The sequence below is a fragment of the Orycteropus afer genome, unplaced genomic scaffold (assembly GCF_000298275.1).
Source record: "Orycteropus afer afer isolate SDZICR_OR568_19922 unplaced genomic scaffold, OryAfe1.0 scaffold00827, whole genome shotgun sequence".
In the NCBI taxonomy this organism is placed as follows: Eukaryota; Metazoa; Chordata; class Mammalia; order Tubulidentata; family Orycteropodidae; genus Orycteropus; species Orycteropus afer.
The window spans coordinates 466852-483370 of NW_006922414.1; the positions used below are offsets into that span (position 1 = coordinate 466852).

At 40.4% G+C, this 16519-nt stretch overlaps 1 protein-coding gene across 1 annotated transcript in view; it reads left to right on the forward strand.

The window, feature by feature from the left end:
• Positions 1-16519, forward strand: part of GARRE1 (granule associated Rac and RHOG effector 1) — a 102400-nt gene that overhangs the window by 64438 nt on the left and 21443 nt on the right. The window contains exons 3-7 of the mRNA XM_007957954.2: positions 9144-9284; positions 9492-9587; positions 9711-9872; positions 11296-11454; positions 14904-15001. Of these exons, the coding sequence (XP_007956145.1) occupies positions 9144-9284; positions 9492-9587; positions 9711-9872; positions 11296-11454; positions 14904-15001 (656 nt within the window). The remainder of the gene's footprint in view (positions 1-9143; positions 9285-9491; positions 9588-9710; positions 9873-11295; positions 11455-14903; positions 15002-16519) is intronic.

Sequence of the window (16519 nt, forward strand, 5' to 3'; positions counted from 1 at the left end):
ACCTTTTTACCAGTTCTGACAAAACCATCCTTCCTACTGTACTGAGTACTTCTGTGTTGGGTTTGATAGTTCATTGCAGTGGCCACACAGAACTCACAGACAATACTCAAGATTATGGGATTTATTAGGGAAATAATAGGCCACAATTCAGGTTCAGTAGCAAATTCAGGATACAATTCTTTGATCAAGACAGTGTCCCTTGTGCTATGCCTTCAGGCATGCCTCTCTGGTTCTTGGCCTCAGCCTGGCCTCCTACCCTGCTTGGGCAAGTGTTACAAAACTGTTTTATCTCTGCCAGTAGGTACAGCTAGGTGCACCCCCCTCCTCCAATCAGCCTCCTGCCCAAGGGCACTCAGCTTTCTCACTCCATGGGCCAGAAAGCCCACTGATCTGTCTCCTGCCTCTTGGTTCCACTGCCGTCATCTGTCAGCCAGACGTCTCTCTCTGCCAGACAATTGCTGGGATGTCTCTGCCAGGTAGTCCAGCACAGGGATCTCCAGTCCAAAGATACGTTCTTCTTCACCTCCAGCTCTTCTCTCTGTTGATGTCAGTGAGATCCCCCATTCTCCCTCTAGGAAGGCTCATTTTAACCCTGGCAGAGTGATGAAACTAACCAATCCCAACATCAGAGTTCTATACATCTTAATCGCATGGTCCCACCCAGTAATCTGGTGGGAGTTACAAAGAGTATGGCTAGAAAAGCCGTACCAAGTAATTCACTGCACCACAAAGCCCAACCAATGTTCATTTTGTTCTGTTTTGTTTTACCTTTTTATTATGATTTGGGTAAAAGTTTAAAGAGAAATTCATATTCCCTTCAATATTTCATACACATTTTGTTTCATGATGTTGATTGCAACCCCACACTACAACAGTGGTCTTCCCACTTCTTCCCTGTGGTTACCATTTCCCTCTGTTCTTCTTTCTTGTCCATTCATGCCTTCTGATATTTATTCCCAGGCAAATGCTGCCCTTTTGGGTGATTGTTCTAAAGTAGAATGTATATTGTGCTCTTTTGGGGTGGACTGTACTGTATATGTTTGTTAAGTTTAATTGGTTTGTATTGTTTTTCAGGTCCTCTGTTTGCTTGTTGATTTTCTTTCTAGATTTTGTGTCTAATGTTGAAGTGTAATGAAGTCTCCTATTATTCTAATATTATCCATTTTTCCCTTCAATTACATACTTTTATACAATTGTATTTGCTTTATATATTTAGGTTCTCTGATGTTGTGTGCATATGTGATTGTTAAGTAGTTGACCTTTTATCATTAGATCATATCTATCTTTATCTCTTCTGATTTTGTCTTAAAGTTTATTTTGTCCCATATAAAGATTGCCATCCCAATTCTCTTTTGGTTACTATTGGCATGGAGTATTTATTTCTATTCTGTCACTTTCAACCTATTTATATCCTTTGGTTTAAGGTATGTCTCTTGTAAACAGCATATTTTTAAATGATTTTAATCTGTTATCCATTCTGCCACTCTGTCTTTTAATTAGAGCGTTTAGTCCATTTATACCAGCTGTAATTACTGATAAGAAGTGACTTACTTCTTCCATTTTGCCACTTATTTTTTTCATTTCTTAAACTTTCTTTGTCTTTGTCATTAGTTCTGCTTGTGTTTTCTTTGTTTAATGTAGTAAGTCTTTTTGGTTCTGCCAAAGGGGCAAGGAAGCCTCATCTTCTGACCTCCTCCAACTACACAAGAGGACAGAAACACCATCAGCAGCCCAGTGCCTGCCCCTATGAGGCCAGACATGTTGTCACCCTTCAGCCCTCTTACTAACCTTGACACCAACCATTCCTCCTGCGGCACCCACCACTTTTCTGCTGGGTTTGATAATTTGCTGCAGTGGCTACACAGAACTCACAGATTATGGGGTTTATTAGGGAAGCAAGAGACTACAATTCAAGTTCAGAAATGTGCTCAGTCTCGCTTAGCTAGCTGTCTCTCAGCCAATAGTCTCTTTCAGACTCTCTCAGCAGCACATCTCTCTCTCTCAGCAGTGTGTGTCTCTTGTGTTTCTCTTTCAGCAGTGTGTTTCTCTCAGCAGCATGTCTTTCTCAGATGGCAGTCACAGAGTTTGTCCTCCTGCCTGTAGGAAGGCTCCTTTTTGAGCCTGGCAGAGTGGCCAAAACCTACCAATACCAATACCAGAATTCTATACAGCTGAGAGAGAGCAAACTTCCCAGAAGATTGCTTCATGCTGCTCCAACAAAAATAAACCAGGTGGATAACTTTAACAACCAGCTACTCATGGCAAAATGGGAGTTACAAAGACTATGGCTAGAAAAGCCATACCATGTAATTGACTACACTGCAGGTTTCCTGTCCTTTCTTTTTGTGTATGTTTTTTACATGGAAAGAGGGATATCATTGCTGATGTCAGATGGATCTTGATGAAAGCAAAGAATACTAGAAAGATGTTTACTTGTGTTTTATTGACTGTCCAAAAGCATTTAACTGTGTGGATCATAACAAATTATGGATAACATTGAGAAGAATGGTAATACCAGAGCATTTAATGATGATGCTTATGAAGAACCTATACATACACTAGGAGGCTGTTGTTCGAACATAACAAGGGGATACTCCATAGTTTGAAATCAGGGAAGATTGTATGTCAGGGTTGTATCCTTTTGCCATGCTTATTCAATATGTGTGCTAGGCAAATAATCCAAGAACCTGGACTATATGAAAAAAGTGCAGCATCAAGATTGGAGGAAGACTCGTTAACAACCTGCAATACACAGATGACACAACCTTGCTTGATGAAAGTGAAGATGAGTTGAAGCACTTACTGATGAAGATTAAAGACTACAGTCTGCAGTATGGATTACACCTCAACATAAAGAAAACAAAAATCCTCACAACTGGACCAGTAAGCAGCATCACAATAAATGGAGAAAAGATTGAAGTTGTCAAAGATTTCATTTTACTTGGATCCACAATCAACACCCATGAAAGCAACAGTCAAGAAATCAGACACCATGCTCACTGGGAAAATCTACTGCAAAAGACGTCTTTAATGTGTTGAGCAAAGATGTCACTTTTAAGACTGAAGTGTGCCTAACCCAATCCATAGTATTGTCCATAACCTCATATGTATGTGAAAACTGGACAGTGGATAAGGAAGATCAAAGAAGAGTTGATACTTTTGAACTGTGGTGTTGGCAAAGAATAATGAAAATACCACAGACTGCCAGAAGAATGAACAAATATGTCCTGGAGGAAGTACAGCCAGAACGCTCCTTGGAAGCCAGACTTTTTGTCACCTACTTTGGTCATGTGGTCAGAAGGGACATTTCTCTGGAGAAGGATACCATACTTGGTAAAATGGAGGAGCAGCCAAAAAAAAAAAGGGGGCGAGGGGTGTTGGAGACCTTCAACAAGATGTGTTGACTGACGCAGTGCCTTCAGCTACGGGCTCAAGTATAGCAAGGATTGAGGATGGCACACAACGATGTGGTGTTTCCTTCTGCTGTAGATAGGGTCACTATGAGTCATTCTACTCAACAGCACCTAACAACAACAACAGCCATCAATGTTACATTTAAAAGCTTGTATTTATAACATTCTAGGTAAGTTGGTACCAACATAACTTCAGTAACATAAGATGAAATTCTATAGCTACACCATTTCTCTACCTCTTTTGTGTTGTTGGTATCATTAATTATGTGTTTCATGTGCCCTGTAACATAATTTTATCCTTGCCTTTTATATATGTTTGTTATTAAAAACCTGAAGGACATAACACTGAATCATCAAGCACAATTACTAGCCTTTATACTTTTCCATGCATTTCCCTTTATTGAGGATCTTTATATATGTATCTTTGAATTACTTTTTAGTTAATTTTCTCTTCAGTCTACAGAACTCCCATTAGTTTTTCTTGTAGGGCCAGTCTGGTAGATATGAACTTTGTCAGCTTCTGTTTGTCTAGGAATGTGTTTAGCTTTCTTGGTTGATAGTTTTTGTTTTTGTTTTTGTTTTCTCCTGGACTTTAAATACATCATTCCATTCCCTTGTGGCATCCAGTGTTTCTTAGGAAAAATAGGTAGTTAATCTTAATGGGGATCCTTTGTATGTGACTGCTTTGCTCTCACTGGTTTCAGGATTTGCTCTTTATCTTTAATTTTTGAGAGCCTAACTGTGATGTGTTTTGGTGTAGATTTTCTTTATCCTGTTTGACATCTTTGGAGCTTCTTGGATTTGTAGATTCATTACTTTTGTTAGACTGGGAAATTTTTCTGTCATCATTCCTTCAAATATTCTTTCTGTTGCCCTATCTCACCTCCTTCCAGAATTCCCATGATGCATATGTTAGGTTTCTTTTTGTTGTTCCATAATTCCGTTAAACTGTGCTTGGCCTTTTTGAGCCTCCATTCTCTTCAACACCTCTAATTTTAACTATCTTATTCTCTACTTTGGTCATTTTATTTTTCTGCCTAATTTAATCTGTTGGTAAGTCTATCTGTTGTGTTTCTCATTTCAGTTGCCCCTTTTAATTGCAATATCTCTTTTTTAAGATCTTTGTTCTTGCATTGATTTTCTTTATTTCTTTCACCTCTTTATCTGTTTTTCTTAGTTCTTTAATATATCAATGTTGTTGTATTATATTTGTCCCATGTTTTTTATTATTTGGTCATCCCTATATACACTTCCACTCTCTTTGTCATGTTCATTTGGATGGGTCGTTGCTTCTCTGTTCTTTATGTGTCTTTTCATTTTTTGTTGAGGTATTAGAATTCTTGAAGGTCTTAACTTTATCAGTTTTCCCAGTATTTGGTGTTTTTGCTTACACTGCTTTCTGCCATAAACTCTTAGGTGGGTAGAGACTTCTGCCTTTGCTTACCATTTTCTGCCCTTCCTTGTGATAGCTCTTTCTCCTTCCCCAGTTTAATTGGAAATTGAAAGTCCCAGATAGTAGTTTCAACTTTCAGTCTTTCCCAAACACACCAGAGAACATGCTGTTGTCAGTCTGTCCACCAGCACGACCAACACTAAGGCAAGATATCATGTACTAATCCATCTATCCACCTACAATGCAGTCCCTTCTCTCTGGTTGTTAGTCCCTTCCTTTCTCTGTTTCTGCAGTCATGTTTTTAGTCAGAAAACCCACACCCAGTTAGCCCTATTTAGGCCTGGATATTTCATTCCAGTTTTGCCTGAGGTTTGTGGACCTGCTGCATCAGGGCTGCTTTTATCTGAGCTGGCATTCAGGAAAGCACAGCAGACTTTCCTCCGTTTCAAGAGCAGGGGCTAGCACCCCCCAGAAGGACCTCCAGAAGATGTCTTGTTGGTTTCAGAGCCCTAGTGGCCCTGTGGTGGTTGATGGAGCAGTTTCCACTTAGATGACCCACCTCCTGTATACCACTGGAAGGAAACTTCTATAGTAGTTTGTATAAGTCCATCAGACAGCTGTTATCGATTAGGAGACTGGTAGTCACACTACATACCCCTAGAGAGATCCTCCTTACATCTTTCAGAGCATGGCCAGTAATATGTTAACTGTTGGTGTAGCTTCCACTCAAGATGCCTGCTTCCTACCACACAGCAGCCTTAGTCAGCAGTCCTTAGTGCTGATTGTAAAGGGGAGCAGATAGACCCAAACTAATCCCAAGGAAGGTCTGTCCTTCAGAAACCCAAGGAGGCTTGAGCTGTGGGATGCACAGGAAAGCAGGTAGAGTGTTGACTATGGGAAGCAGATTTCACTGCAGGGGGCCTTCTGTAGCAGTTTGTAACAACCTGGCAACCATTACCAGGTGGGGGAAGGGATGTCATGCTCTGGTCAGATTCCCATGGAACTCTGCCTTGTTGCTATCAGAGTCATCCCAGTAGATTGCTGGCTCTGAATGCAGGCTGCACTCAAGACTCCTGCTTCCTAACAGTCAGCAACTTCAGTCAGTAGTCCTTAGTGCCAGTGGGGGCAGAGGTTTGTCCTGTTGGTTTCAGAGGTCAGAGCCATGGAGTATGCAGGTAGGCAGGTAGAGTGCTGACTGTGGGAACAAAAGCCACTGCAGGGCTCTTAACGTAGCAATTCACACAAGTTTGCAGGTGACAGTGGTTGGGGCAGGGGCGGTCATGCTACAGGTGGACCACTGGGGAAGTCTACCGTGTTGCTGTCAGAGCCCTCTCTGTAGTATATTTGCTGTGGGTTTACCCTCCGCTGAAGATGCCTGCTTCTGAGTACAGAGCAGTCTCAGTCAGCAGGCCTTACCCTGACTGGGGAGGGTGAGTTAACAGACCTGCCCTCACTCCCTGGGATGTCTGTCTCACCTACTTTGGTCAGGTTGTAAGAAGGGACCAGTTCCTGGAGAAGGATATCATGCTTGGTAAAGTGGAGGGTCGACAAAAAAGTTCGGGAAGGCCCCCAACAAGATAGATTGACACAGTGGCTACAATGATGGGCTTCAGGTATAGCAAAGACCATGGGGCTGGCCCAGGACTGAGCAGTGTTTCATTCTGCTGTACATAGGGTTGCTATGAGTTGGAACTCTGGTAGCATAGTGCCTAAGCATTTGATTGCTAACTAGAAGGCTGGTGGTTCAAACCCACCAGCCACTCCTTGGAAGGAAGATTCAGCAATCTACTTCTGTAGTGTTACCGCTTCAGAAACCCAAGGAGGGGTCGCCATGAGTTGAATCCGAGTCAACGTCAGTGAGGTTTTTTGAATATGAGTTGCAGACAATTCGACAGCACCTAACAACAACAGTCTAAAACCTCTCAGACCTTAGTGTAGTGCAGTGCATTACTTGGTATGGCTTTTCTAGCCATGGTCTTTATGACTCCCAACAGATTACTGGGTTGGACCATGCAATTAAGGTGTATGGAACTCTAATGTGGAGATTGGTTAGTTTTGTTACTCTGCCAGCCTTAAAATGAGCCTTCCTAAAGTCAGAAAGGGGGATCTTACTGCCATTAAGAAAAAAAAGAGCTGGAGTTGAAGTGTGTCCTTGGACCTGAGATCCCTGTGCTGGACTTCCTTGGTAGAGATGCCCTGGCAGAAATACCTGGCTGAGAGATGGTGATAGTGGAACCGAGAGGCATGAAACAGAGCAACAGACTTGCCTTGCCCACAGAGCAAGAAAGCTGAGTGCCTTTGGGCAGGAGGCTTGCTAGTGAAGTGGGGTGCCTGTAGGTGTACCTGTTGGCAGAACTAAAAGAGCTTTGTAATAACCTGCCAAGCAGGGCAGAGGCCAAGCCAAGAGGTCAGCTCCCAGAGAGGTGTGCCGGAGGGCATAGCAGAGGGGACACTGTCCTGATCAAAGAATTGTATCCTGAGAGCGTTCCCAAACCTGAACTGTAGCCTGTTACTTCCTTAACAGAGTGAGTGGCCATTGCGACTAATTACAGACCTAGCAGAGGAGTAGTGACTGCCATGGAAGAGACAGTTGGTGTCAGAATTGGTAGAAAGGTTTGGAGAGTGGTGGCATGTTTGACCTCATAGGACTAAGCCTTAGGCTGCGGACAGTGATTCTGTCTTCCTCTGTGAAGTTAGAGGAGGTCAGAACCCATGCCCTTTTTTGTGCTTAGTGTAGACACCATCTCACACTGGGGCTCCCAAGTTAATGTGGAGTGCTCTTAGTCATCTGTTGATAAGGGTAGACCCCCTGCAGAGGGTCTTCTGTAGCAAATTGCTGTAGGCTTGCAGCAGACAGTGTTGATGGGGAGGGTACTGGCACAATACAAATGGACCCCCAGGAAGGTCTGCCTTGTTTATGTCAGAGCAGAAGGTTGGGGTCTTGTCTCTGTAGAGGCAGAAGGTGTGATCTTAGGGAAACAGGCTCTCGTTCTGAGGCCATTACCCCAGTTCACAAGAGTTGGCAGCCTGTGTGGCTGGGGGAAGGAAAAGGGGTGATAGGAGAAGTGATTTTCCTACCCTGTGCAACTCATTGTTGATTCATTGATTGTTCAGGTCCCTGCTACTGCCTCTGCTCCCCACATCAGATCCCCTCAAAGTTGAGCACCATTCCTTGTATTTATGGGGGAGGATCAGAACAATGGTTTATGCAGTCATCTTCCTAGAATCTTAATTCTATCCTTTATTTGTTTATCTTTTTGCCCCATGAAACTGTCAGTTCCAGGAGAGCAGGGACTAGGTTTTGTGCTTCACTGTGTATATTTGGTGGCACATAACACAACACCTGTAGACTAAATATTTGAGTAAAAGACTCTTAGAATGAGTCAAACTGTTTTAAATTGGGAGACTGCTAGGTTCAGGGAGTGGTTACAATTATATTCACATATAATTTTTGAAACCAAAGCTTTAGGATATTACTATATTATGACAGCTAATTACTTTCCTGTAGTCATACAATTTTGGTCAATATTGCAGCTCTGATACTGGCCTGTTGTTGTGTTGTTATTTGCCGTCGAGTCGGGCCCGACTTATAGCGACCCCTCCTTGGGTTTCCTAGGCAGTATCACTACGGAAGTAGGATTGCCCAACCTTCCTTCTGAGATACTGGCCTAGAGGAACAAAAATTAACTGTTAAAAAATGTTATTTTTTGCACAAATATTATTGCAATAAAAATAGAAATTAAAAAATTGAAAGGCAGTTCATCCTGAGTCCCTCTACCCAGCTACTGAATCAAATATATGTTGTTTCTGTATTCTCTTCTTGTCCAGGCCCATATGTATGTATAATTTTTACATGTCATCATAAGATGACACAGATTGCTTTCCCCATGTTTTTTTTTTTTTTTTCGGTTTATGTATTCTTCACAAACATATTTCATGACTGAAATATAAATGTTTTCCTTTGATGTTCCATTTTATGGAGTTTCCCCCCCCCCCCCCCCCGTTCTGTATTGGTGTGGCTTTTCAGTTCAGTGTTCAGCAGTACCCAACTATGTATATTAAAATCTGGAAACCAATATTCTCGGTGATCTTTTTAAAGTAGGGAAATTAAAAATATGTTAATACTTTTTCTAAGGTTTCTAAAATAGGGTTTTCCTTTGGAATGGTTAATACGACGTTGAATATTTCTGGCTCATTTTGTAATACAAACAATCCAAAACCTTTGGTTTATATCTAATGCTTAGATGGTTTCTTGCTTTATTTTATGTATTTATTTTAAACTTTTGCTAGTAACTGTAGAATCCTCTTTTACCTACTCGTCACTATTTATGTTACAGGCAACATCTAGATTAAGAGAAAGAGGGTGTGATGGCTGCCTGGCAGGAATTGAAGTTCAACAGCTCTTCTGTTCTCAAAGTGCAGCGATTCCTGATCACCAGCTAAAAGAACTGAACATAAAAATTGATAGTGCTTTGCAAGTAAGTATTTGAGGACATTCCATTTCAAGGAATAGAAAGAGGGACAGCATTATATCTGCAATGTTTAACTAAATGGAAAGGGTAATAAAATAGTAATAGGCCTGACATCTTTTAATAACTGTAGAAATTACAAATTTCTGTTTTCATTGGACTTTGTCATGTCATAATCTGCATATAATCTTGATTCTTGAAAACAATTTCTTGCAGGCATATAAGATAGCTCTGGAAAGCTTAGGTCACTGTGAATATGCAATGAAAGCTGGTTTCCACCTGAATCCAAAGGCAATTGAAGCAAGTTTACAGGTATGCTTTTATTTCTGGTAACTCTCTTGAGCTGTGGTCTGCCAGCCTTATGTGAACCAAGTGTTTTTTTTTTGATGGATGACCTGTGGGTCACTGCTGCTGTTGTATTCAAACCTTTTCTAGGGCTGCTGCAGTGAAGTGGAAGCCCACCAGACAGGGCGGAGGCAGACTCCCCCACAGCCCATGCAGTGTGAACTCCCTACCGTCCCTGTGCAGATAGGATCGCACTTCCTGAAAGGTGTCTCCTTTAATGAGTCAGCCGCCAACAATTTGAAACTTAAGACGGTAACTTTCCCTGGGATTCCAAAAACCCAAATGTGAACTTTGGAAATAGAATTGTTAGGGAAACAGTGAACTTGTGAAGAATATAGATTAAAAAACAAAAATGAGGTTAAGGCAAGGAGGCATTGACCTTGTTCAAAAAGCTGGTGTCTAAAAGTACACTGGTAGAGATTTTTTAATGAGACATTTGCCAAGTTGATTTTATTTGTAACTATTTAAATGTTTCACATAATGGATTTTGAAAGTACTGTATGAAATACTGTTTATGATTAATGTTTCTTAGTGGACTTTTTCAAATTAAGTAAGAGGAGAGAACTTGTCACAATACTGCAGTAATAACATTTATGTATGCCAGGCCTTGTGCCAGGCACTCATATGCATTGTTTCATGTAATGCTTAAGTGTGAGTTGGATACTGTCTTTTTCCCCATTTCACTCATAGGGGAAAGTGAGGAGGCCTCCAGCTCATACAGCTAGAAAACAGTAGAATTTGAATTGAGCTCATGTACTTTGTTTCCAAAGCCTGCATACCACCTAACCACTTAGTTGGTCATCCAAAATAAAATTGAAGTTTTATCACTCAGAAAGGGAACAAAATAGGAGATCTGGCATAGAGTGTGAGAAAAATATGGAACAAAACTCAACATCATACAAAAGACCAACCATAGTGGTCTGATAGAGACTGGTGAAACCCAGAAGATCATGGCCCCTAGTCGCTCTTTATGCCTAGAATTGAACTTATCTCAATAGACAGGTGGTATAAGGTAACAATTACACCAGGTAGGTATACTACTTAGAGTAGTCACCCATGAGAGTTCAGAAGGGCAGTATTTGCATAGAGAATTAGAAGGTCAGAATGCAGAGGAAAGAAGGACACAGGGAAAAGATAACCACACGGAGGAATTGGGAAGAGAACCATTATTACATTACATTACATTATGGGGATTACAATCAGTGTCATAAAACAAAATGTGATGAACTGTTGTATGGAATATGAATTTACTCTGTAAACTTTTACCCAAATCACAATTTTAAAAAAATTATTTAAAAAATAAAGTTGAGATTTCGATTCACCTTCACTTTTACCAGATGAGTTTGTTCCCTTACTTAGAGGAATTCAGAATTCCTTAACTACTTTGCATTAGTAAATGGTTAAATAATACTGTTTTGTGGTAGTATAGAAATTAAATGTGTATATTAATGTACATGTACCCATTTCTAGCCACTCACTCTACAGGTTTGAGGAAATCCCTGAGAGTGACTGATGATAATTACTTAAGAAATTAAAATGACATGATTTGGGTATACAAACAAAGTGCTTTTTTCTTCAAGTGATTGTGTACCTGTAAACACATTTCTACAAATTTCAGAACCTGGCATGGCTTCAGTCTTGCAGTATAATGAACTCTCTTCTTACCAATCTATAGCATACGATGTTACAGCTGATCAAGGAAGCAGGCTGCTATAATGGAATCACCCCAAGGGATGATTTTCCTGTGACTGAAGTACTGAACCAGGTTTGCCCATCAACATGGCGAGGTGCCTGCAAGACTGCTGTGCAGCTGCTCTTTGGCCAGGCTGGACTGGTGAGTGAATGTGTGACAGATGAAGAAAGACAGTAGAGAGGGACTTTTCAGGAATGTGAAGATGTGGGTGCAGGCACATGTGTGAAACACTGAAAAATTTAAAAGTCCTTTTCTGCTACAGAGTTTAGACCAGAAAGAAAAGGTAAAAGAAGAGTATCATTAAAAAGGCTTTTTTTTTTTTCTTAGTCTCTTTTGTAGATTGATAAAATATATTTGCAGGGGACTACCAATAGGGTATTGAGGCAGCATCCTCTGAATTCGTCTATCCTTAGGAGGGGGAGAGAGAATGAACATTAGCAGCATCAGCCCAAGGTTGATTCCTATTAGGCAAAAATCAAACATGCCGCCACCCTCCAGCCTTTTTTTTTTTTTTTTAACTAATTCTGACACCATCCTTTTCCTCCCATGGCACTCACTACTTCTGTTGGGTTCAGTAATTCATTGTTATGGTGGCCACACAGAACTCACAGACAATACTCATGATTATGGGGTTTATTAGGGACGTGACAAGTCACAATTCAGGTTCAGGGATGCTCAGGATACAATTCTTTCAATGTGGACAGCCTTCCCTTGGCCAGCCTCTCAGCCTGGCCTCTGCCCTGCTTGCACAAGGGTTACAAAGCTGTTTTAGCTTTGCCAGTAGGTGTACCCCACTCCACCAGCAAGTCTCCTGCCCAAAGGCACTCAGGTTTCTTACGCTGTGGGCCAGGCCAGCAAGCCCACCGCTCTGTGTCATGCCCAACTTTTGGTTCTGCTGCTTCTGCTGCTGCTGTCTCTCTGCCATTACTTCAGTACAGAGATCTTAGGTCAAAGGACACGCCCCACTCCTAGCTCTTCTCTGTCTTGATGGTAGTGAGATCCCCTTTCTGCCTCTTAGGAGGGCTTATTTTAAGCCTAGCAGAATGGCAAAACTAATGAATCCTCGCATTAGTGTTCCATATACTTTATTTCCACAGTCACATCTCCACAAGGGTGCCATGTACCTTATATACATTACTAACAAGCTATCCAATCCCCTTGGTAGCCACAAATCACCTCACATTTGCATAGTTCCACCCAGTCATCTGGTGGGCATCACAAAGACCATGGCTAGAAGAGCCATACCAAGTAATTCACTGCACCACAGAGATGTAGTTGGGAAAAGATGTTATACACTTTCTTCATTTTAAGGACATGATTTCATTAGTAGTGATCTAACAGAGCCCAGTCTGACCTGACTACCAAGTAGCTATAGTGGACATCTTTCTGTTCTTCATACATGCCAAGCTTATTCTTATCTCAGGCCTTTGCACTTGGTTTTCCTTTACCTGGGAACCCTTCTCTCTGATCTTCACATGGCTCACTGTTTCTCATCTTTCTGGTGTCAGCTCAAGTATCACCTCAGAGAGGCCTCCTCTGAGCACCCTAGTGTAAGTAGTGCCCCATCCAAAGTCTAGTCCCTTCTACCTCAACTCTCTATATATCTCCTTCAAAGCAATGAAATAACAACATCAACACCAAAATAATGGTTTGGGTTTTTTGCACTTTTCAAAGAAAATAAAAAATCTTACCTAAGTTAGGTGGGGTTGGGAGATCGGCATCTGAAATCACCATTTTTAGTGTTTTGTTTTGCATTGTTGACCCATATAATCTTATGTGCTTGTTCTTTCTACAATTGAACATCTACTTTTTGAAAATATACAGCATTTTGATCATAAGTTAGAGGAAGCTAATTAAATATTAAGAAAATCAAGGACTGTTTCATAAGTTTAATTTCTACTTTATTCATGTAAATTGTTGTTGAGAGGATGCTGTCTTATTTCATGTGTGTGAGGGCTCAGGTGGATCAGCTCAGGGTGGCACTGTCATGTAAAGGGCTAGATGAAGGCCTACCTATATCGTGGTGAGTTACATTTTCCTTAGGAAATGTTTCTCGTGGTATCTTTGGGTTTTTTGGTATCAGAACCTTCAAGAGAAAGGTGTAAACTGCTTTTAGATTGATCCATATTTCCAAAGACCATTTAGTTGAAACTAGGAGAATGATTGCAGTGAGTTCTCTAGTCAGGAGTGTGTAAAATAAAGTGGAAGGACACATGTTCTTTTGAAAAAGCATTGCAGGTTTAAAAAAAAATAATAAATTCATGTTTTTCTGTCAGCAAAGTGCTTGTTAATTCCCTGCCCCTTGATCTCAGGGACCTTTGTGTGTGACTGACAAAGAACCTTTAGATTATGGTTCTGAGGAAGGGAGGAGAGAGGAAACACCTGCTTGCTTCAACAATGGACACGAAGTCTTTTCTGAAGGACTTGCAACTAGCTGTGAGAACTCTGTGTTTGTAGCAGTGGAAATGTGTTCTGTTAGAGGCTGACTTTGGAATCATGCATAGCTTTACCCTTCCTGAAATATTACAAATTTACTTTTAAAGTTTTGTGATTATTTTCTTAAAATTTTTTTAATGATTTGGAAATATATGCATTGCTTTTCCCAACTTTGTAGATTACATAGGATACTATAGCTTCTGTGTAGTATTAAAGATTTCAAATAAGAGGACATCACTGAAAGAATAGTTGGTTCTTTATCTGTCCTCTTGTAGCTCTGGTTTTATTGATGGTTGAGAATAAAATAGTCTTTAAAAAAAAAAAAAAAAAAAACTTCATCCAGTTCTCCAGCTTTTGCACATGGTGTTTCTGAAGCACTGGTTTGATTTTTAGTAACATTTTCACTACTTTTATATGCATAAAAGCAAAACCAAACCCATTGCCATGGATTCCAACTCACAGTGGCTTTATAGGATGGAGTAGATCTGCTTCATAAGGTTTCCAAAGCTGTACATCTTCACAGAAGCAGACTGCTCGTCTTTCTCCCATGGAGCTGCTGGTGGGTTCAAACTGTTGACACTGTGGCTGCTGAGTGCTTAACCACTGCATCCCCAGAGCTCTGTATATGCATAGGGTGAAAAATACTTCAAGATAAAGGAAAGAAAGAAAAAATAAAGATAAAGAAATTAGTTCATCATTAACATTTATAGTTTGGAAAAAGTGCTTGCAAAATTCAGTAAATCTCACACCTAGATTTTGGTTTTTATGGAAGTTTTGTTATAATCATTACTTAAGGAGCTCTGGTAGCGTAGTGCCTAAGGCACTTGACTGCTAACCAGAAGGCTGGTAGTTCAAACCCACCAACCACTCCTAGGAAGGAAGGTTGGGCAATCTACTTCCATAGTGATACCGCCTCACAAACTCAAGGAGGAGTCACTATGAATCGGGTCCGACTCGACAGCGCATAACAACAACAACAACAATTATTACTTAGTACCATTGTCTTCATCCAGGCGCCTGACATAATCTGCATACTTACACTGACGGAGGATAGCTCTTGCTAGTTATTCAGCATGGATAGGCTCACATATTACATTTGTTTGTGATCTATTATCCTCTCTCAAATCTGGTTGTTATTTTTGTTTCTCTCTTAGGTAGTGGTTGACACAGCACAGATTGAAAATAAAGAAGCCTATGCTCCCCAAATCAGTTTAGAAGGCTCTAGAATCGTGGTTCAAGTTCCATCCACATGGTAATGTAATTCTTACATTAAAGGAAGTGTAAACTCTGATTGAAGTTTGCATTCCTTTGGAATGATTGCTTTGTTTTAGACAAACCCTGTGCTAGTTTATTGTATGTATGGGCTTATTTATGAGCTGCAGTGGTGTGTTGGTGACATGTGTTGTAATTACTAGACCATGATGAGGAATTAAGATGTCTGAAAAATTATTGGCCATAATGTAACAAAAACGTTATATATTCTTGTGTCAGAATGAGTATTAATGTCTTTTCTTTGCTAGTGAGTTCAGAACTCTTAAACAGAGTGAATCTTTTTCTAAGTCACCAAGTACATCTCTAAAACTGAATATATAACATCAAATTCCTTCTCCTCTTTTCCTCTTTTGTCTTTTGCAACTACAACTTGATGATATTAAGCTAATGTCATTACACACTCAGTGTCATAGCAGATCTAGGGACAGACTGAGCTATTTTCAGTTAGTGAATTATATTTATAACACTTCTAATAGATAAATGATTATTCTTAATCTATTAAAAAAGATACTCTTCCCCACTCCCACCCCCACCCTCCCCAAAAGATAACCTCCTACAAAGTAATAAGAAATTGAGCAAGGGCCTTGAATAGGTAAATCAGAAAAGAACTGTGGTCAATCAATACATGAAGAAAACACTTAACCTTAATAATTAAAGGAAGACAAAGTAAAAAAAAAACAAGACAATGTTATTTTGTACAGCACCTTGTTAAATTGTTTTAGAATAATAACACTGGGTTTGAACTAGACTTTACAAAAATACGTACATTGTTAAATGGAGAATAAATCACAGTGCCTTCTGGAGGGTAGTTTAGTATATCAGAAGCCTAAGATAAGGGATGTGATCTCAGAAATCCCACAGTCTACCTCTAGGGATTTATCTTTGCAATGTGCATACAAATTTGGCTATATGGATTGGAATCATAGCTTTATTAATAAACAGCAAAAATTAAGCCTATACAGAACCATAATTTGGGGAACATCGAGGTCAATTGGCATAAGGTAGTCTACAAAGATAGTGTTCTCCATCCTACTCTTGTGGGTAGTGACTGGGGTCTTAAAAGTTAGCAGATGGACATCTGAGATGCAACTATTGGTCTCCTCCATCTGGAGCAAAGAAGAGGGAAGAAAATCAAAAACTCAAGGAAACACTCCAGAGGACTAATGGATCACACAAACTACAGCTTCCACTACCGTGAGGTCAGAAGAACCAGATGTTACCTGGCTACCACTACCAACCACTCTGACCAGGATCACAATAGAAGGTACTGGGCAGAGTGGGAGAAAAAATGTAGAACAAAATTCAAAGTCATAAAAAAGACCAGATTTGTAGTTCCGGCAAGATGGCGAACTAGGCAGAAGGACTGCACAGACCCTCTTCAACAAAGAAAAGGGAAACCATTTAACACAGACACAGAAGATAATCTTGGACCCCTGAGCCTTGAAAGGAAGGATACAAAAGTGGACTAAACCCCAACTAGCAGAAGAATTTGCGTGAA